Source organism: Rattus rattus, chromosome 12 (genome assembly GCF_011064425.1).
Source record: "Rattus rattus isolate New Zealand chromosome 12, Rrattus_CSIRO_v1, whole genome shotgun sequence".
Classification (NCBI taxonomy): domain Eukaryota; kingdom Metazoa; phylum Chordata; class Mammalia; order Rodentia; family Muridae; genus Rattus; species Rattus rattus.
Genome location: NC_046165.1, coordinates 69,313,118 through 69,332,964, shown reverse-complemented (window position 1 = coordinate 69,332,964; position 19,847 = coordinate 69,313,118). Strand labels below are relative to the sequence as shown.

Here is a 19,847-nt window from a genome sequence, read left to right as displayed (position 1 = left end):
GGCAGGTCTGTCCTTTGCATCCTAGGAGTTGTAGTCCTCGAGCCGCTCGCACTCAACGGCAGACTTAGTGTGTGGACTCTGTTACCCAGAAGGCCTTGCACAGCGCCCTAAGCTAGAATTCCTTGGGTAGTCGGGTTTGCAATTAGCGGAACTTGTTCGAGTCGCCCTCAAGGCTCATCGAGGCCCCACGCGGCTAGTTGCTAAGCAAAAGAATCTTTGGTCAACTGCCATCTGAGTCAAAGCAACAGGAAGTGAGTACCGCTATGCCGGAAGCTGGTTAAAATCTCTTTTCTCCTCTCTTACTAAGTCAGCCCCTTACTCTAAATTGCCCTTTGCAGGGCAGGAAAAGGGAGATTAAACCGGGTAAGGAAGCACATCCAGAGATCATAATCTCTTTCCAGTTCTTCCTAAAAATCATACCTGGGATTGACCAGACACAGGATGGTCCCAGCAAGACTTCAAGGATCACACCTGATCTGACTTTACACAATTTAAGCATGTGTTAGCGTCATTAAGACATTGAGACTCACAGGGGACTTGGTTTAGAACTTTGTTACTTCCCAGTCTTACAGTCCCCTCTTCCCCCCTTAAATCTAACTTGCAGCACTTCATCATGCCTCATATTGACAATGATGTGAAACTAGACTTCAAGGATGTCCTGTTGAGGCCCAAACGCAGCACTCTAAAGTCTCGAAGTGAGGTGAGCCAATCGTCTTCCTTGTTTTTTTGACCTCAAGTTTCTAATGGACCAGGACCAAGAAAGCTGTCGGGTTCTAATATGATACATATTTTCTGAGTGAATGAAATGCTTAATGTGGGGCTGGAGAGATGACTCAGGGGTTAAGAGCACCGGCTGCTCTTACAGAGGTCCCGAGTTCAATTCCCAGCAACCACATGGTGGCTCACAATCATCTGTAATGGGATCTGATGCTTCTGGTGTGTCTTAAGACAGCGACTGTGTACTCACATACATAAATAAATCTTAAAAAAAAAAAAAAAAAGGAAAGAAAGAAAGAAATGCTTAATGCCCTGTTAATGTCTACAGGTAGATCTCACAAGATCATTTTCATTCCGGAACTCAAAGCAGATGTACAGTGGCATCCCCATCATTGCTGCCAATATGGATACCGTGGGTACTTTTGAAATGGCTAAGGTTCTCTGTAAGGTGAGATTACCCTTATGCACCCTACCAAATGTTATCCCAGCAGGCTACAGAGGCCTCTACTCTACTCTCAGTCTCTGGCAATTAACAGAATGTTGAGTTTATTAGGAACCCTTTGGTCAGTTCTAAGATCTGTCTGAAATAGTGAGATTCAAAATTAGCTTTCTTTCATCTTTTTCATTTATACCCCCTCCCCCCATAAGTTATATACTTTACCAAATTCTTCTAGTGCCTACCCAGGTCAACCCAATCCCATGTATTTTTTCAGTCATCGTTTGAACATTAAGTAATCACCGTTTAGTCCAGAAATTAAATACTGTTTTGAGTATTTAAAATTGTATACCTGGAATTTCTCAGAGAAAAGGAGTTTATTAGTTTTCTTCTATGCCTATTATTCTTTTAATTTTTCATTTCTTTAAGTTCTAGGTTTCTGGGAGTTTGAGATCTATCCTAAATGAAAGTTTTTTCTTAAATACAGGTTGTTCCCTTTGAAAATCGAAGACACTGCTCCTGTCAGTAATTTCGCTTGCCTCTATGCATGTAGCTGAGAAGGTAGTTAGTTGCCTGGGAGCTTTCAAGAACATAATGTGCTTTGCTAGTTAACCCATGTAGCCCTAGTTGATGGGTTCTGTTTCTGTTTGTGGCTGTTAGCCTTAAAGACCTTGTTTTTTCTGTTATTGAAGAATATTTGTTGTGCTTTTTCTGAGATTGATAATTATGGAGTTTTATTAGTTTATTCCTGTTACCATTTACTAATTCTTTAGGGTTCCTGCTATTATCTCGTCTGCCTCCTCTGACAGGTGGATTTGGGGAACTGGCAAATCTGTTAAAAGACATGTTGTAATCCATGAACCTTAGAGAGGACTGGATTTCAATATTGTGGACAAGTACTACAGAAATCAAATTTTAGAAAAATAGCCAAATCTTAATAATGATAAAAAGGTTTGATACAAGCAACGTTTTTCTTAGGGTTTGTATGTATTGGGTGAATTTATTAAGCCAACATGTCTCCAAGACCTGCTGACCACCTATAGCTTTTGTTTATCAACATATTGACAGTTTACTGACTTTTATGCATAGAACTCCCTGTGGCTGGCTGATACATGACTTCCTTGTGTCTCTTCTCACTTGCAAAATTTGTGCTGTTTCAACCAACTATTGACTCTTGGGGTTGCACATTTATGCTCAGGAAGCAAACACCAGCATTCAGTTCAGTATCTTCTCAGTGCCTTTCTCAGAGTAGTGAGATTTTGCAATTTTATGAGTCAGAGGTTTTATTTGGTTAGAATAGGGTTTCTTTGTATAACCTCCAGTAACTGTACTTAGTAGACCTGGCCCTCCTTGAACTCAAAGATTTACCTGCCTCTGCCTCCCAAGTGCTGGGATTAAAGGCCTGTGCCACCACTGCATGGGAATCATTGTCTTTTTGAATTTGCCTAAAAAGATGGCATTGATCTTTGCATTTGCATGTTTATGTCCCTAACATGAAAAATCTGTTTTTTTCTTTTTTTTTTTTTCTTTTTCTTTTCTTCGGAGCTGGGGACCGAACCCAGGGCCTTGCACTTGCTAGGCAAGCACTCTACCACTGAGCTAAATCCCCAACCCCTGTTCTTTTCAAAGCAGAAAAGAGAAGGGTTGCAATAGTATTTTGTTGTTCCACTAGTCTTAAGCTTTTAACTTTGTGTGTATCTAGACATGTTGGATTACTGCCAGCAAGCAAACCAGAAGAGAGAAAAACAGATTATTTGAGAACTAGATCCCCTTAGAGCTGAGTGAAGACAAACTCCCTCTCCATTTAGCCTCTTTAGTTCTTCCAGCTCTGTTGCTTGTTTTATTGTACCACGAACATGTCCCTATCACTTTTAAGGTCATGAGCAATGAATATGCTAGTAGGTGAAATCCAGCCTGGACCATAGTACTTTGGTAGAAATACTGAACAAGTGCTAATGAGAGTAAAGGCTGTACTGGGATTGTAGGACTAATAGTGGCTGAAGTCAGTTCAATCAGGAACTTATACTATTCTCTCAGGGCAGAATAAAGGTATATCTAGATAGTCTAATAAAGTTTCTGTCCTTTTGATGGTTATTTTTTTCTCTTCAGTTCTCCCTGTTCACTGCCATCCATAAGCACTACAGCATCCATCAGTGGCAAGAGTTTGCTAACCAGAATCCTGACTGTCTTGAGGTAACTCTGGGCCTAGCCTGTTCATTAGTTTTCCAGAAATCCTTCATTTTTTGGCTCTTGGGAATCAACCCTCACCTTTAATCCCTATTGATCACTTACCACCTTATTTCTAATACAATGCCACAGGTTGGCCTAATGCTTTTTCTCCACAGTATCTAGCTGCCAGCTCAGGCACAGGCTCTGCTGACTTTGAGCAGCTGGAACAGATCCTAGAAGCTATTCCCCAAGTCAAATATATATGCCTGGATGTGGCTAATGGCTACTCAGAACATTTTGTTGAATCCGTAAAGGATGTACGGAAGCGATTCCCCCAACACACCATCATGGTATGTTTCTACTTTGTTTTGTTGAGATAAGGTTTCTGTATCTCTGGCTGCCTGAATTTACTCTGTAGACCAGTCTGACCTCAAACTCAAGAGATGTGCCTACCTCTGCAGGGTGGGATTAGCACATGTCTGAGTATTATCCTACACCTGTTACTTGTCTGTCTCTTTTTTCCTGACATTTCATTTTGTTGTATTAGTACTCAATCTCTGCTGCAGATTCCTACTCTACATGTTACTGTCATGATTCAAAGTTTAAAACGTGTATTAATCAGTGCAACATCTCTGACCTTTGATTCATGGTTCATTAAAAACCACGATGGAACATTTATGCATTGCACATACCTGTCATACATGTCTGCCTACTGACGTGGAACCATGCTACAATATAAAGTGTTACATGAAAGCCTGGCATTTAAATATTTATAATCTTAGTACTTGGGGGATACTAACACTTCAAGACTAGCCCTGAGAGCCTGTCTCAAACTAACAACAGAAAGTTATCATATAAAAACTAGGTTTTATTTTTTAGAAGCTTATTAGAGACGAAATCCAAGGCTTCATTTTCTGCACAGCATTGAAAGAGGATGTCATACTGCCCATATACTGTTGGCAGATGGGTATTTTAGCCCACATTCCGGTTTCTGTCCATTTTTTTTCAAGGTAGAAAGCTTCAGGACCAGGCAGTAGTCACCTGGTAGTGAGAGGCACTACTGTCGATCTGAGTGGTGTTTGACTCACCAATTGCTCTTTCAGGCCACTTGGTCTTGTTGCCCCACCTTGCTGCTTTAAAGGTCATTCTGGACCTGGTTTTCCCCTACCCTCTGCACTAAGTCAAAGTATGTATGTGAGGTAGATGGGTAACTGTGATCTAGGTTTTTTGAAGTTGGTGGCAGGGCCTGTGGAAGGGCTTTAGGTACCCTTTCTTTGTAATAGGAAGGTCATGGTCAAAGTGTGGATTATGTGAGAGCACAAAAGCTGCTCTCTACCACTGACACTAAGAATGCTGTTTTGATTATTGTCTCAGGCAGGCAATGTGGTAACAGGAGAGATGGTAGAAGAGCTAATCCTCTCTGGGGCTGACATCATCAAAGTGGGAATTGGTCCTGGTAAGCTGGTTCCTTGGACCACCATCTCATCTATCCTGTTGGGAGGCAAAAACCACAGGTCCGTTCATTCTCACTTCTGTCACTCTCCCCAGGCTCTGTCTGTACAACTCGGAAGAAAACTGGAGTTGGGTATCCACAGCTCAGTGCAGTGATGGAGTGTGCAGATGCTGCTCATGGCCTCAAAGGCCACATCATTTCAGTAAGACCAAAGACCTGGAGAGGTTTGCAGCTGCCCAGCAGCCACTGTCTTCTCCGTGTGGGGCTCTGGTGAAGTCCTGGTCAGGACATGAGTTGTAGTCCACTTTGACGTGGGCAGTTGAGAAGTCTTGAGAATCGATGCTGTCTCTCACAGCAGTTCTTACTTTGTAGGACGGAGGCTGCAGCTGCCCTGGAGATGTGGCAAAGGCCTTTGGTAAGGAGGTGGGGAGGGCATGGCAGGAAGATCCTGTACAAGATAAATCATCTCTGTGGGCCCAAGAGCAAGATGTCAGGCTAGACACAGCTGAAGAAACCATTTAGATTCATAATACAAACCTGTGACCCTGAAACCCAGAGTGCCACCTGGGACAAGCAATCGAGGAAATCCTGAGATTTTGATGCTCCCACGAGTGAGCTAGGGCCATTTATGACATGCCATAGGTTGACAATGTAGACTGCTGAACCCTGTATCTGACCTACAAAATCACCCTGAAGAACAGAACTACAAATATTCATTTTTCTATTTCCAAGGTGATCTTTAAAAATTGGAGACCTATCGTCTTAAATCCAAAATTATACTGAGCTGAGAACTGTAAATGAAGTTATCAGAAGATTAGAGGGGTTGGGGATTTAGCTCAGTGGTAGAGCGCTTGCCTAGCAAGCGCAAGGCCCTGGGTTTGGTCCCCAGCTCCGAAAAAAAAAAAAAAATTAGAAAAGCAGGAGCCAGTCAGGGAACTGCTAGGTCTTTAGAAATCTTGAGGAAATTTAGCCCCACTGGGGAGCAGAAGCCAGAGTAGAGGCAGTCTCAAGAAATTGTAGATCAGCTATGCAAACAGACCCAGCAGGAAGTGAGACTCACAAACGCTGTTTTGATGGTGCCTATATGGGTACCTTGGCCAGATGCATCTTTTCCAATTTCTTGATTTTGGCAGGGGCAGGGGCTGACTTTGTGATGCTGGGTGGCATGCTGGCCGGGCACAGTGAATCAGGTGGTGAACTCATTGAGAGAAATGGCAAGAAATACAAGCTCTTCTATGGGATGAGTTCTGAAATGGCTATGAAGAAGTATTCAGGAGGTGTGGCTGAGTACAGGTATGTATGGAGGGCCAGCACCTGAGTGTTCGTGGTGAATATGACTCTATGGAAGATGACGTTTCTACCCTTTGAGAAATGTAGGGTATCATTCTTGAGAGAAAAATGGTGAAGGGGTATAAATGTTAGAGATAGGAAGAGTAAACTGGGCTTAAAGAATTCTGCAGAAGGAGGTAATGAAAGTTTTTGTTTTCTAAGGGCCTCAGAGGGAAAGATAGTAGAAGTTCCCTTTAAAGGTGATGTGGAACATACTATTCGTGACATCCTAGGAGGCATCCGGTCTACATGCACATATGTAGGGGCTGCTAAACTGAAGGAATTAAGTCGGAGAACTACCTTTATCCGAGTCACCCAGCAAGTGAATCCAATCTTCAGCGACTGCCAATAGACCCAAGAAGTCTACTTTTCTGAGGCAGTAACACTGCCACTGGAGCCTCCCCCCACAGGGTGTGCCTCATCCATGGCAGCCTCTGTGGTGGTGTGCTACTTTCCAGGTCCGGGCCTCCTCCCTCCTGAGTGCTCCTCTACTCACTCATGCTTCTCTAGCTGCACATATAAAATGCTACAGGCACTATGGGAGAGGCAAGGAAGAAGACTTGAAATCAACAAATGAGAACCTGGGCATAGCCACGAAGATGAGGGAAGAAAGAAGCTGATCATACATAAATGGCAGACTTTGGTCTGGAAAAGGAAGGCTGTTGGAATCATGTTAACCAGCTTCATTAAATAAGATCATCAAATGTCTAAGCAGCTTATAAGTACTTATATATCTGAAATACTTTGATAAACATAGATGCTGGGCTTTCTGCATAGGTTGGCATGTAGATGCTCCTCCTGGGCAGAGGCAGGATTAGCCCTGACCCAGTAGGATCCAGAACAATGAATATTATTCTCATGAAGCACCTATGCCAGCCCAAGCTAACTTGGCAGCATGAAAATTTACAAAGTATATTTCTGGCATTGGGGACAACTGTTAGGATAGAATTCTAACAGTCTCTCTCTCAACCCTGCTAGATAAATGTGAACCCTTTACAAAGGAGTAAATATGAAAAGGGTCTCAACCAGCTCTAAGAGGAGCCTGGTATGTTTCTGAGGGATGACCCACACAGACTATGTAAGTATCAATTCCCCTTCTTCCCATCAAGACAGTGAAAGAAATCCAAGATTTAATTTTCAAGTGTTACAAAGCTTTTAGCAATGTAGCCAGGCAACTGAGGTTTCAGCTTCCTCTTCTTTTCCACTAAACTTTTGCGTGCAGAGCTGCAGGGGTGGATGGACAGAGTGCAGAGGGTATTCCAGAGGACCTGAGTGAGAACTGTTTATGTAGCCAGAAAGGAATAGTCAGGACACTATGGAATGTAGTCACAAAACATGGGGATATAGGTGTCAAGCTTCGTCTTCTGATAGTTTTTCAAAGACTCCTATAGAGAAGAAAGCATAATTCCTATAACTGGGAGCACTTCACACGGAGTCCTCTAACTGGGAGCACTTCACACAGATTCCTCTAACTGGGAGCACTTCACACAGATTCCTCTAACTGGGAGCACTTCACATGGAGTCCTCTAACTGGGAGCACTTCACATGGAGTCCTCTAACTGGGAGCACTTCACATGGAGTCCTCTAACTGGGAGCACTTCACACAGATTCCTCTAACTGGGAGCACTTCACACAGATTCCTCTAACTGGGAGCACTTCACATGGAGTCCTCTAACTGGGAGCACTTCACACAGATTCCTCCTCTAACTGGGAGCACTTCACATGGAGTCCTCTAACTGGGAGCACTTCACAGAGTCCTCTAACTGGGAGCACTTCACATGGAGTCCTCTAACTGGGAGCACTTCACATGGAGTCCTCTAACTGGGAGCACTTCACATGGAGTCCTCTAACTGGGAGCACTTCACACAGATTCCTCTAACTGGGAGCACTTCACACGGAGTCTTGCCTTATTCTGCCTATCCTCTGGCTCCACTTTCTGCTTCTTCCCACTCACCTTCCCTTCCTTCTGGTTATTTTCTTCCTCATCAGAGTCCAAAACCAAGTCCCCTATGGTAATAACAGAGCTACACAGGGACGGGGATAGCACTGCAGGAAAGAAACCACAGTTAAAACCACCTTTTTAGCCCAGCTTGGTAGCCCACACTTTTAATCCCTGCACTCTGGAGGCTGAGGCGGGGGATCTCTGAATTCAAGGCCAGCCTGGTCTATAGATAGAGTTCCTGGACAGCCAGGGTTATGAAGAAAAAAATTATGTCAAAAAAAAGGGGGGGCAAAAACAAACCCTAACCCCACTTTTAGGTGAGCACAGGCCTTGAAAATTCCCAAGGAAAGGCTGTCTGATCCAGTCCTGACTTAGCCTGCTTACCTGGTTTCTTGACTCTAGGAGGTGGTGATGAGTATCCTAGAGGATCCATGCAATTCACACAGTTCCTGAGGTGAAAACAAGGAAAAGGTTGGGTGAAGAAGGGAAGCAGGTAGGGAATGTCTTCCTAAGGAAGGAGAAGCCATTCTTACTCCTTTTGCTTTGTAGCCGGTGAGTCAGGCGGGGTCTCCTCTAATGCCCTTTTCCCTAAGGTTTGTGATGGAGTCTTGGACTTCTCAGTGCAGACTGGTTCTGGTTCACGTTCTTCCTTGCTTTTGGGGTTAGGTATGTCTTGAGATGGTAGGCCTGTGTTCCTGAAGGGGAACAGCATGACTGTGGGCCGCTCTTTGTGGCAGGCCTTTGCGGATGTCCACTGGGATGGGCATTTTCGCTTTCCCAAAGGGGCCAGATTAAAGCGGTTGCCAGCTAAATGTTCTGGATGCTCCTGTGAAGCTGGTTGGAGAGGGCCAAGCTTAGCTTTAGGCAGAGGACTGTGGGATGCTGGTTTTGTTTGCTGAGGAGGACTCACTGAACCAGAAGGACTCTCTGAAAGAAAGAAGATGCCTCATGAAATTAGAACCAGGTTAAAACTCAGTTTGTGTGGCAGGCCCATGGAACTTCCAACTGGCTGACTCAGGTTTGGTCAAGCTAAACACTAACGTCCAAATTGCTAGTTCTCTCAGATGGTTCCCTTACCTGGAAATGGCCACCCCATGTCCATACCATACTGGCGCAAAGCAACAGAAGAAGTAACGGAACAGCCCGGCTGAATCCAACTTAGAACATCCTGAAGCTGTGGGCAAGGTGACAGATATGAGGATCATAATTCTCAGAAAAGCCACCCAGCATTCCGCCCTACAAGTGTTTGTGTCAACAACCTCTTGTGCTCTGACTGTAGGCAGTACTCTTTCTAGCTGACACAAGTATTCAAACAACAGCTTTTCCATGGCAACCAGAAAGGGTTCCCCATAGTCTTGTTCTAGTTCCTATATGTGGGAAAGAGAAGGTCGGATGAATTTTAGAAAAACAAAACAAAAAACAGGAGCCACATAACATCCTCCAAACCAACCACTCTCACCTGCGGGCTCGAAGCCGGGTCCTCTGACAGCTGCTTCACAAGCAGGCAAAAATTTTCCTGTGCCTCCAAAAGCTTCCTATCTTGTTCTGTCTGTTGAGGATATTGAGGATAGAAAATTGGGGGGGGGGGGTTTATCGCCAGGACCCAGGGGCAGCTCGGTTGCATCACGACTAATGAGTTTGGTCCAGTGGTACTTACTGTTCTGGACTCTGGAAAGTGAAGATTCAGGGCATTGAGGACCTGGGTCCAGGGTCGCTCTTGCACGATCAGCTCCACCACCACCTGCACGGTACTGAGTTCAGAATACCTATCCTTTTCCAGCCGGTCTTAGTCCCAACCAGTGGTCCTTCCTTAGGCCCTCGCATCCCGCCCCTTTAGATCCTACTCTTTCTAGTACCTTGGCCTTTAGGCCCATACATAGGCGTTCATGGTGCCGGTAGCAAACCAAGCCAGGGACAGCAGCGCGAAGGGACTGCAAAAACTGGACCACTCTCGGGAAGTGCTCTACTTGGCGACGGCGGACAACTAGCCAGCTGGCGGCCGCAGCAAACCGCAGAGACGCGGGACCCACCCCTGGAGGTGGGGCCATGGCCCGCGGGCGCCCTTTCCTCCGCGCCGCTTTCCCTCAGCCCAGACTTCCTAGACGCTCCCGTAGGCGGAGCTTCGGTTCTCTCGTCTGCACCGGAAGGCCGGCGGACTGGCTTTAGCCAGTTTCGGGGAGCCACCGGAATCCTAGAGTCTCCTCCCAGACCGTGACTGAGTGTGTCAACCTGTCCAGACCGCAAAGCTTGAAATGCCGCCACTGCGCGGAGCGCGAGGGTACGTCACTTCCGACTGGGCGCGCAGCTTCCCGGCCCGGAAGAGGCCTCAGAGGGAGCTGTGACGTCACGAAATCCCCTGAACTGTGAAAGTGACACGTGGCCTCGCGTCACTCTTCGCCACCCTGCAAGCTGGTGTTCTGTAAACCTAGGTGCCTGAATCAGCATCTGCCAAGCCCTTACGGGCCGCCAGCCGCTCCCAGGAAGTATCCTGTCATTCCTCTCGCATAACAGAAGAGGGCGCTCGCTTTCAAAAAATCAAACAGGGCTGGGTGGTAGCTCCGCCCTACTGTCCTGACTAGCTGGCGCCTAAACAAATAAAATGTAGTTTGAAATACCACAGGGCTAGCCAGGGTTCTCCTGGACAGTAGGATTACAGCCGTTTTGTGCTTGTCCGTGCCACATCTTTGCTGTTTTGTGTAGTTTAGAATAGTTAAGGCTTCCTTTTCCAAGTTTCTTTTGAGCACTGACTTAATGGAGCCTTTTAGTGAATTGACTCTTATTTGCTATCCCCAAAGACAGAACGGGTCACACTGTGTACACTTACTTTGTTGCTTGAATTATCTGCCTTGCTCACCTTGCCGGTATTTAATGAAACCTTCCCATTATTTGAATGGTTTCTTACATTCCCAGACACAAAGCTCACATTTGGCCTCCATTCTCCAGATCAGTCTTTTGAGCCCCTAGACCTAGTACCAAAGTACTATGTGGATATTAAAGTTGTAGCTGATTTTCTTCATAATTTCTCTGTCATTTTAATGCAAATATGAATTTTTGACCTTATAACTTTCATTTTTTCTAAAGAGTCATCTCACAGAGTATGGTGCTGCACACCTCTAAATCCCAGCGTGAGATGGGCTGTTTTATTTCTGCTTTCAGTATTGTAAATAGTTTACTCAATTCCCTTGTTGCTTGCATGGTTCTGAGTGGAAATCCAATCTCTCGTTATACATTGTTGTTAAAGCTTATTCAGCAGTAAGTCGGTAGTGGTTTAAATATTCTTGGTCCAGGGAGTGAGTGACACTATTAGGAGGTGTGACCTTGTTGGAATAGGTGTGGCCTTGTTGGAAGAAGTGTGTCACTGTGGTGGGCTTCTAGACTCTTCCCCTAGCTGCCTGGAAGCCAGTCTTCTCCTGTTTGACTTTAGAACAAGATGTAGTGCTCTCAGCTCCTTTTCCAGCACCATGTCTGCCTGGATGCTACTGTGCTTCCTGCTATGGTTCTAATAGACTAAACCTCTGGATCTGTAATCTATCCCCAATTAAATGTTGTCCCTTTTAAGAGTTGCCTTGGTCATGGTGTCTTTTCACAGCAAATGGAAACCTAACTAAGACAAAATCTCAGAGGCTGAACACCTTCCAGGCCTGGATTAGATTATTTGGAAGCCAGAGAAGACAATCACCAAGGTAAATAAAAACCACTGTTACACACAGTGAGAATAGAGGATGAAGAAATGTTTGGAGCAATGACTGAGAATCGTCCCAAAGTAATGGTAGATCTAAACACAGATCCAGAAAACTCAGAATAGCAAGCAGAATAAGTACCACCACAAACACAGAGCGAAATGATACTCAAGATGTACATACACAATCAAAGGAAAACCAAAAATGCTGAAACGAGTGGGAAGGAAAGGATGAAGTTGGGCAGAGAACACTGTCCAATGATCATCAAGGTTAAGCATTAAATTAAGGGGGCTGGAGAGATGCTCAGCAGTTAGGAGCACAGGCTGCTCTCCCAGAGGCCTGGGATTCAATTCCTAGCACCCCTCCGGCAGCTCACAATTGTAACTCCAGCTCCAGGGAGTCTGACACCCTCGTTTCAGACATACATGTAGGCAAATCACAATGCACATACAATAAATACGGTATTTTAAAAAGTCAAATGAAGGGGCTGGAGGGATAGCCCGGCAGTTAAGAAGGTTATGACTGTTCTGCTCAGCAGACAGCATTTCACAACACTGTGTTGTAGTCTAACACTTCTTGGATGTTGTATCTTTTTCACTTTTGTCTATTGTTTTCATTTCAGTTTTGGAAACATTTCAGCTTTTTGCAATAGTTCTTACACATCCCAAAGTATGCTCAAACTTGCTTTGTGGCTAAGGGTGTCCTTAAACCCCCATCCTTTGCCTTCTATCTCCCAAGTGCTGAGATTACAGGTGGGCACCACCACTTTTGGCTTATGTGGTGCTGGTATTCTGTGCGTGCTAGGTAGGCCCTAGCATGAGCCCTAGTTTTGGACATTTTCACTGACATTGATTTCTTCAAGCTCAGACAGAGTTTCAGTTATTCTCCCGGGAAAAGTTCATGCAACACATACATACAGTAAGAATCTATGATGAAGAAATGTTTGAAGCAATTGTGGTTCTCTCTTCTCCTGGGTGGCAGGCTGGGGGTTGGGGGGTGGGAGTTGGTAGTTGGCCACTGGCCCACTAGGGCAGAGGGAACAAGAGCAGAGAGTTCAGAAGGCTGTGAGTAGGATGGGAAGACTTCCGGAGACAGCTTCCGTGAGACAGCTCTGTTTATTGTTCCAGGGTTAGGGTGTATAAGGGCTCTTAGGGGCAAGTGTGGGAAGGGCTGATTGGTCATAGCATAGTTAATATTGATCACAAGGCTGGAAAGCTAGACTGTGACTCGTGTGCTGAGTCATGCACAGGGTCATTTTTCAGATAAGGCCACTGTACTCAGAGATACTCCCTCCAAGGAAGGGTAGGCAGAGAAAGGGGAGCCTGCTGAGAAAGGGAGTCCTCCATTTTGTGCAGAGCTCAGAGAACTATTGGGGCCTAGTGGGTTGCAACATGGTGGACTGAAACCTTAATAGCAGGGTCCTCCAACAGCAACGACTGAGAATTGTCTATAAACACTGACCCAGAAAACTCAGAATAGCAAGAGGGACCAAGGCACCCTTTGTTCCAGTACCAGTGCTGTTTCCTTCCAGTTCTTCCTTAGAATTCTCTGTGTACATTACTCTCGTGTGAGTGCATTCGCACATGTGCACGCAGATGTACACAACCTTTCTCTCTAGCTTTTTCAGAGTTAAAAAGAGTTCAGAGTCTCTCTCTGGGCATTCTTGCCCACCCCCAGATAACTAAAGTTTGTTCCATCAGCAGTGCTAATCCCATAAACTGTCCGCTGCTATCAGCAGACACCACCCCAACCACACCCCTAGACAGCTGGTATTTGCCCCAGTTCCAATCTTGGATGCCACACGTCCCTGCCTGCCTTGTCCGCTGTGGTGTCAAAGCTGGTCTTCGGCAGATTTTTTGTTGTTGTTGTTGTTTTCTGTTTTGTTTTTTTTTCTTTTCAAAGATTTATTTGTTTCTATTTTATGTGTATTGAGTGTTTTGTCTGCATGTATGTATATGCTTAGTGTCTATGAGCATCTATGAAGGTCAGAGAGGGTATCTGGTCCTTTGGAACTGGAGTTAACAGAGTGTTGGGAACTGACATGTGTAGTGACAATTTTGGAGTTCTGGTTTCTTTTAAAAAAAAACAACAAAGAAATTTTATATGTTTTTGTTTTATTAATCTCAGGTGTGGACATGGGGCTGCTTCAGATTGTCCACAGAAGCGGACTGTCATTTGCCTCATGCTCTAACAGGGGCCTGATTTTCCCAGCTGCAGATGGTTTCTGCTATTGTTTGACGTTAGGGATTCTGGGGACTTTTAAGAGGATATATAAGTGCTAGGGCCCCAGAGGCTCTTTAGGCCATTGGTCACGGTTTGTTAAGTAGTCAAGCACAAAGAAGAAATGAAAAGAAGAAATTAGATATCCTGATAGGGAACATCAAACTTCCCCCAAGGAACTGAACACCCCTGATCAGCAGGAAGTAGTTAATAAAGTCAGCCCTTTCTGACCCCTGATTTTATTCAGAGATCTCGTTCTGTTAGGAGGTTGAAAAGGTAGAAAAGGGGTGGAGAAGGGTGGAAGAAAAAAGAATCCACAAAGTAGCCAAAGACAGCTACTGTCACGTGGATGCTGGAAAAGAAACATTGGTCCTCTGCACGAGTGGCAAGTGCTCTTAACTGCTGATTGCTGAGCCATCTCCCCCAGCCCCTCTTTGAGACCAAGTCTCATGTAGTTCAGGCTAGTCTGGAACTGGGTATGTACTGAGGATAGCCTCGAACTTCCCATCCTACTTCTGTCTCCAAAATGCTGAGGTCATAGGTGTCTAGCGCCACGCCTGACTTCCAGAAACTTCTTAACATCAAAGATGTTCAGTCTTCCTCTTCTATTCCTGTTACTATACAAGAATTCTTTTTTGTCTTTTAAAATCACCGTGTACACATATGCTACGATGGACATGTGGAGGTCAGAGGACAAATCTGTGACGTCAGTTCTTTCTACCTACCTTTACATGGGTTCGAGGGATCAGTTCACAGCTGATGGTTCTGCCCGTAGGGTCATCTCACCAGCCCTACAGGCAGACTAGGGGGTTGTGGGGCGAGAGTCTGGGAGGAGTTGGGAGCATTCTGTTGTCGTATGTTTATGTAGGTGTCTTTTAGAATTTGTGCTAAGAGTTGTAACTCTCACAAGTGTTTCTTAGGCCCATATATTCCCCATGTCTTCTTAGAGGTAAACATGAAAGCCAGAGTAGGGTGGAGTTGAGCTCCTCTTGTAAAGGGTGGGAGGAGCTAAAACTGGGAACGCCCCCTTTCAAGAGTAACTGGGCTTTTAGTGACCTGAGTTGAATTCTCTTCCTTCCTTTCTCCCTCCCTTCCTTCCTTCCTTCCTTCTCCTTTTTTCTTTTTCTTTCTCTGTCTCTTCTTTCTTTGGTCTTTCTTTTTAAAGATGTATTTATTTTATATGTATGAGTGCACCAAGTGTGAGCCTGGTGTCTGTAGAGGTCAGCAGAGGGTGTATGATTTCCTGTTTCAAATGGCTGAATCCTCATGCTGGTGCTGGAAACTGAACGCCAGTCCTCTAGAAATGCACCAGTGCTCTCAACCACTGAACAACCTCTCCAGTCCCAGGGTTAGCTTCTTTTGAGGGCAGGCCTTGTTATGAGTGGAATGGATCTGCCAGAGGTTCTTTTTATTGTGCAGGATTTTATTGTACAGGAGCCAGAAGCGGCCACCTGCTGTAGCCAGGCAGGACTCCCAGTGAAGGGATAGGACACCAACCCACCCACAAAATCTTTGACCCAAAATTTGTCCTACCTACAAGAAGTGCAGGGACAAAGATGGAGTAGAGACTGAGAGAATGCCCAGCCAATGACTGGACCAACTTGAGACCCATCCCATGGGCAAGAACTAACCCCTGACACCATTAATGTTACTCTGTTATGCTTGTAGATGAGAGCCTAGCATGACTGTCCTCTGAGAGGCTCCACCCAGCAGCTGACTGAAACAGATGCAGAGACCCACAGCCAAACATTAGATAGAGCTTGGGGTGTCTGTGGAAGAGCTGAGGGAAGGATTGAGGGACCGGGAGGGAATAGGGACTCCACAGGAAGACCAACAAAGTCAACTAACCTAGACCTTTGGGGGCTCCCAGTGACTGAACCACCAACCAAAGGGCACACGTGTGCTGGACCTAGGCCTCTGTGCATGTGTAATAGATGTGCAGCTTGGTCTTAACGTGGGTCCCCCAGTGACTGGAGCAGAGAGCTGCCTGTGGATCCTGTTCCCCTAACCGGGCTGCCTGTCTGGCCTTAGTAAGAGAGGATGCGTCAGGTCCTTCAGTGACTTGATGTGCCAGGGTGGGTTGGTACCCAGGCAGTGGGGGGCTCCCTCTTACCAGAGCAGAAGTTGAGGGGGATGGAATTGGGAGAGACTGGGGTGGGGGGCTATGATCAGTATGTAAAGAGAATAAATAAAGTACTGGGAAAAAAAGATTGTAATGAAGTCTAGAGCTGCTGGTGGTAGCTTACATTTTTTAGTCTCAGCACTGGGGAGTTAAGAGACAGGCAGATCCCTGAGTTCAAGGCCAGCCTGGTCTACAAAGGGAGTTCCAGGACAGCCAGGGCTACATGGAGAAACCCTGTTTCCAAAAACAACAAAGGAGCGGAAAGAAGCTGAGAGTCAGAGTGTGCACCTTTAGTATCACTTCCTCAGAGGCAGAGGCAGGAGGGCTTCTGGGAGTTTCAGGCCAGCCTGGTCTACACAGGAAGTTTCAAGCCAGCCAGGGCTATATAGTAAAACCGTATCTCAAAAAAAAAAAAAAAAAAAAAGAAAGAAAGAAAAAAAAGAAAGAAAAGAAAAGAAAAGAAGGAAGGAAAAGAAAAAAGAAAGTGGGAAGCCCCAGATAGATTTCCAATTTTTTCTTCTCTTTCCTTGCCAAGAAGCCCCAGAACTTTCCTCTAATTTTCACTGAGTAGCTGGGAAATGCTTCCAGAGGTGAAGGCGCCTCCAGCTATTTGTCCCTTGTATTTCATGTGTTCCGGCCCAGTCCTGGAATTGGTTTCCTGCTGCTGAGAAGTTGTGAGAGAGCAGTTTGGGAGAGCAGTTTGCCTTGTACTCACACATTTTCCTTCCTCTCCTTTTTTAGACAAGAGTCTCACTCTATAACCCAATTTAGCCTGAAACGCTCCTCGTAGCCTGGGCTGGCCTTGAATTTACGTCCATCCTCCTGCCTCAGTCTCCCGAGTGCTTAGATTACAGATGTGAGCCACCACAGCTGGCTGGCGTCCATAATTCTGATAATCTACATAGAATTGTTGATCTGTAGTTCATTCCATTTCTATTAATTTTACTATCTTGTGTGTGTGTTTCTCTGTGTCAGGTACATGTGTGAACAAGCCGCAGGAATCTACGCGGAGGTCAAAAGACAATTTTTAGGAACTGGTTCTCTCCTTGCTTCTGTGGGCTCTAGGGATGAAACTCTGTTCTTCAGTCCTGCTTGACAGGCACTTCACCAGCTACGCTTCACTCACCATCTGTGAGTTTCTTCTGGTGGTGAGGCTACTGGGAGCCTGCTGCACTCTATGGCGCAGGGGTCGACTTGACATGGGCACGGAGGGAACGAAGAAAGGACAGAAACACAGACACAAGTACAGAATCTGACACAAGGCTGGAATCTGGTGGGCAGTGTGTGCTCTGATGGACACGCACCAACAATAACAGAAACCCAGTGGGTTTCTTCTGTGGATCCGGGAGGCGGGTTAATTATATACAGCTGAACAAAAAGGCATGCGTAGCAAATCTCCGTAGGAGTCTCTACAGGGAAGTAGTCTACTGCAGTGGTTCCGGAGGACAGACATGGCGGTTAGTACTTTCTGCGCATGCTCAGCATTCACGCGGCCCAAGGGAAGTCTTTGTCAGTTCTTTGAACCTGATCTGAGGAAGGCTTTGCCATTTCCTTGAGTCTGAGGCATCAGGTTCCTTAGCATGGCTGTGCTCATGTTGAACCACATAGATTCACTCCAGACTTACGCTCCCTACAGTAACTTCTAAGTTGCTTCCATTATGAACTGAAAACCCAGTCCTCTTCCCTGTTAGGATCTGCTCCTCCTTCTGGGCCCCACATAGAATGCATGCCATCTGTCTTCATAGCACTATGAGTTCAGACATCCAAGCCAGTGCCCTTAATTCTGTCCTTCCTTCTCAAATCTAATTGATCACCAATCAGTTCTGTCCCTACAGCTGTTAAGCCCACCCTTCTTTTTCACGGTTTCTTCTATTTCAAGTTTGCTGCCTTTCATCCTGAGGGGACAACAACCTATAACCAGCCCAACTGCTCTTTGATTTTTTATTCCTGGTTTCATCAAAATCTGGTAAACTGAAAAAACGGATCATATATCCTTATCCTTAACGGAAAGGTCCTCTTTGCATTGGAAGAAAGCGCAGGCATGGTAGTCTGTCTATAATTCCAGCACTTTGAGTTTCAGGCCAGCCAGGTATGACATGAGATCCCACAGGAAAGAAAAAAAGGCCCAAATCCCTAAAAAGATGGCAAGAGAATTTTTTGCAGTGCTGGCGATTGGACCCAGGGCCTCGTGATGCATGCTTGGCAAGTGCTCTACCACAGAGACACTCAGGAGAGTGCAAAAAGAACTTGGAATGACCTGGCCAGCCATCTCACGCTTCCTTATCCCTTGCCTCCATGCTTGCCCAGTGCCGCATGCCATTTTCAGCACACTGCATTCTCCAAGTGCATGTGTTTTTGTGTTTCTTTTTTTTTCTCATCTTTATTAAATTGGGTATTTCTTATTTACATTTCAAATGTTATTCCCTTTCCCGGTTTCCAGGCCAACATTCCCCTAACCCTTCCTCCTCCCCTTTTATGTAGGTGTTCCCCTCCCCATCCTCTCCCTATTACCGCCCTCCCCCCAAGAATCCCGTTCACTGGGGGTCCAGCCTTGGCAGGACCAAGGGCTTCCCCTTCCACTGGTGCCCTTACTAGACTATTCATTGCTACCTATGCAGTTGGAGCCCAGAGTCAGTCCATGTATAGTCTTTGGGTAGTGGCTTAGTCCCTGGAAGCTGTGTTCTTGTGTTTCTTTCCCTCACAGGCATGGGTCCTTTATCCTCTGCTTCTGGGAACTGCCCCTCCCCCACTTTTGTGGCCCAATCAGTCATTCAGAGAGTGCAGAGGACCCAGCTTTGGTTCCCAGTACCCACATGGTGGCTCACAATCATCTGTAACTCCAGTTCCTGGGGACCCGATGTCATCTTCTAATCTCTAGGAGCACCAGGCATGTGCACACAACACAGTACACGTACATACATGTAGGCAAAAAATCCGTACACATAAAATAACCTCAGCACATGCGCAGAACCACTCATTGTAATCTCAGCACATGCGCAGAACTACTCATCGTCCTGTATACTTTTTAATTTATATTATTTATTTTTTGAGATAAGATTTTTCAGTACAGGCTGAGCTAGAACTTGGCTCTGTATCCCAGGCTGGCCTCAAATTTGAAATCTACCTCCCTCTGCCTGCCAAATGTTAGGATGACAGGCATGTGCCATTGTACCCCTCCAATCTTCTGGATACTGTTTTTATATATATTTCTGAGTATGTGTGAGGGTCATATGCATACTATAGCACTTAGTAGGAGGTTCGAGGACAATGTGCCAGTATCAATTCTCTTCTTTCACCCTGGGAGGATCCGGGGATCAAGCTCAGCTGTCAGGCTTGACAGCAAGTACCTTACCCACTGAGTCATCTTGCTGGCCCTTCTGTGTGTGTGTGTGTGTGTGTGTGTGTGTGTGTGTGTGTGTGTAAAATTGGGAAACTGCTCTTGGGTGGGTGAGTTTATTGGGCCCAAGGACCAAGTTCAGGGAAGGGGGTGTGGAATAGAGGAAGGAGAGAGAAAGGGGTAGGCACAGAGAGAAGAGGAGGAGGAGGAAGAGGAGGAGGAAGAAGAAGAGGAGGAGGAGGAGGAAGAGGAGAGGGAGGAGGAGGAGGAGGAGGAGGAAGAGGAGAGAGCCTTTTGGATATTTTAAAACATTTTAACTTTACTTAGCATAAAAATCATTAGAAAATAAATGTTGCTTTTTTAAAAGTTAGTTGCTTTAAAAACAAAAAACAAGTCCATATATCACTATGTAGCCTTGGCTCAATTGTCCTCCTGTTTCTGT

The 19,847-nt window shown here is 45.6% G+C and overlaps 2 protein-coding genes across 7 annotated transcripts; one reads left to right on the top strand and one right to left on the bottom strand.

Moving 5' to 3' along the window:
• Positions 1–78: 78 nt before the first annotated feature.
• Positions 79–6,812, top strand: Gmpr2 (guanosine monophosphate reductase 2). Of its 4 annotated transcripts, none has more exons than XM_032917272.1 (10): positions 79–251; positions 605–700; positions 1,050–1,165; positions 3,263–3,346; positions 3,499–3,672; positions 4,697–4,778; positions 4,871–4,977; positions 5,148–5,190; positions 5,909–6,068; positions 6,267–6,812. In XM_032917272.1, the coding sequence occupies exons 3-10, from the start codon at positions 1,088–1,090 to the stop codon at positions 6,454–6,456; spliced, it is 918 nt and encodes a 305-aa protein (XP_032773163.1). In that variant the 5' UTR covers positions 79–251; positions 605–700; positions 1,050–1,087; the 3' UTR covers positions 6,457–6,812. The 4 variants fall into 4 exon arrangements, with proteins under 4 accessions (XP_032773163.1, XP_032773162.1, XP_032773160.1 ...); XM_032917271.1 differs by having other exon boundaries at positions 1,046–1,165; positions 6,615–6,812; XM_032917269.1 differs by having other exon boundaries at positions 1,046–1,165.
• On the bottom strand, positions 4,170–10,401 carry Tinf2 (TERF1 interacting nuclear factor 2). 3 transcript variants are annotated; one of them, XM_032917268.1, is made up of 9 exons: positions 9,903–10,397; positions 9,704–9,787; positions 9,506–9,595; positions 9,306–9,413; positions 9,124–9,220; positions 8,580–8,973; positions 8,431–8,495; positions 8,059–8,150; positions 5,033–5,166 (listed from the first exon to the last, which is right to left on the bottom strand). In XM_032917268.1, the coding sequence occupies exons 1-9, from the start codon at positions 10,092–10,094 to the stop codon at positions 5,137–5,139; spliced, it is 1,152 nt and encodes a 383-aa protein (XP_032773159.1). In that variant the 5' UTR covers positions 10,095–10,397; the 3' UTR covers positions 5,033–5,136. The 3 variants fall into 3 exon arrangements, with proteins under 3 accessions (XP_032773157.1, XP_032773159.1, XP_032773158.1); XM_032917267.1 differs by lacking the exon at positions 5,033–5,166 and adding an exon at positions 7,206–7,489 and having other exon boundaries at positions 9,903–10,394; XM_032917266.1 differs by lacking the exon at positions 8,059–8,150 and having other exon boundaries at positions 4,170–5,166; positions 9,903–10,401.
• Between the last annotated feature and the right edge of the window lie 9,446 nt (positions 10,402–19,847).

Excerpts from the sequence above, each read along its gene's own strand:
- Gmpr2 (XM_032917269.1), top strand. The coding sequence starts at position 614 with ATGCCTCATATTGACAATGATGTGAAACTAGACTTCAAGGATGTCCTG. Across the intron at positions 4,779-4,870 it reads CAAAGTGGGAATTGGTCCTG|GCTCTGTCTGTACAACTCGG; the intron begins GTAAGCTGGTTC and ends CACTCTCCCCAG. Across the intron at positions 6,069-6,266 it reads GGAGGTGTGGCTGAGTACAG|GGCCTCAGAGGGAAAGATAG; the intron begins GTATGTATGGAG and ends TTGTTTTCTAAG.
- Tinf2 (XM_032917266.1), bottom strand. The coding sequence starts at position 10,094 with ATGGCCCCACCTCCAGGGGTGGGTCCCGCGTCTCTGCGGTTTGCTGCG. Across the intron at positions 9,596-9,703 it reads ACTTTCCAGAGTCCAGAACA|ACAGAACAAGATAGGAAGCT; the intron begins GTAAGTACCACT and ends TATCCTCAACAG. Across the intron at positions 9,414-9,505 it reads ACCCGGCTTCGAGCCCGCAG|GAACTAGAACAAGACTATGG; the intron begins GTGAGAGTGGTT and ends TCCCACATATAG.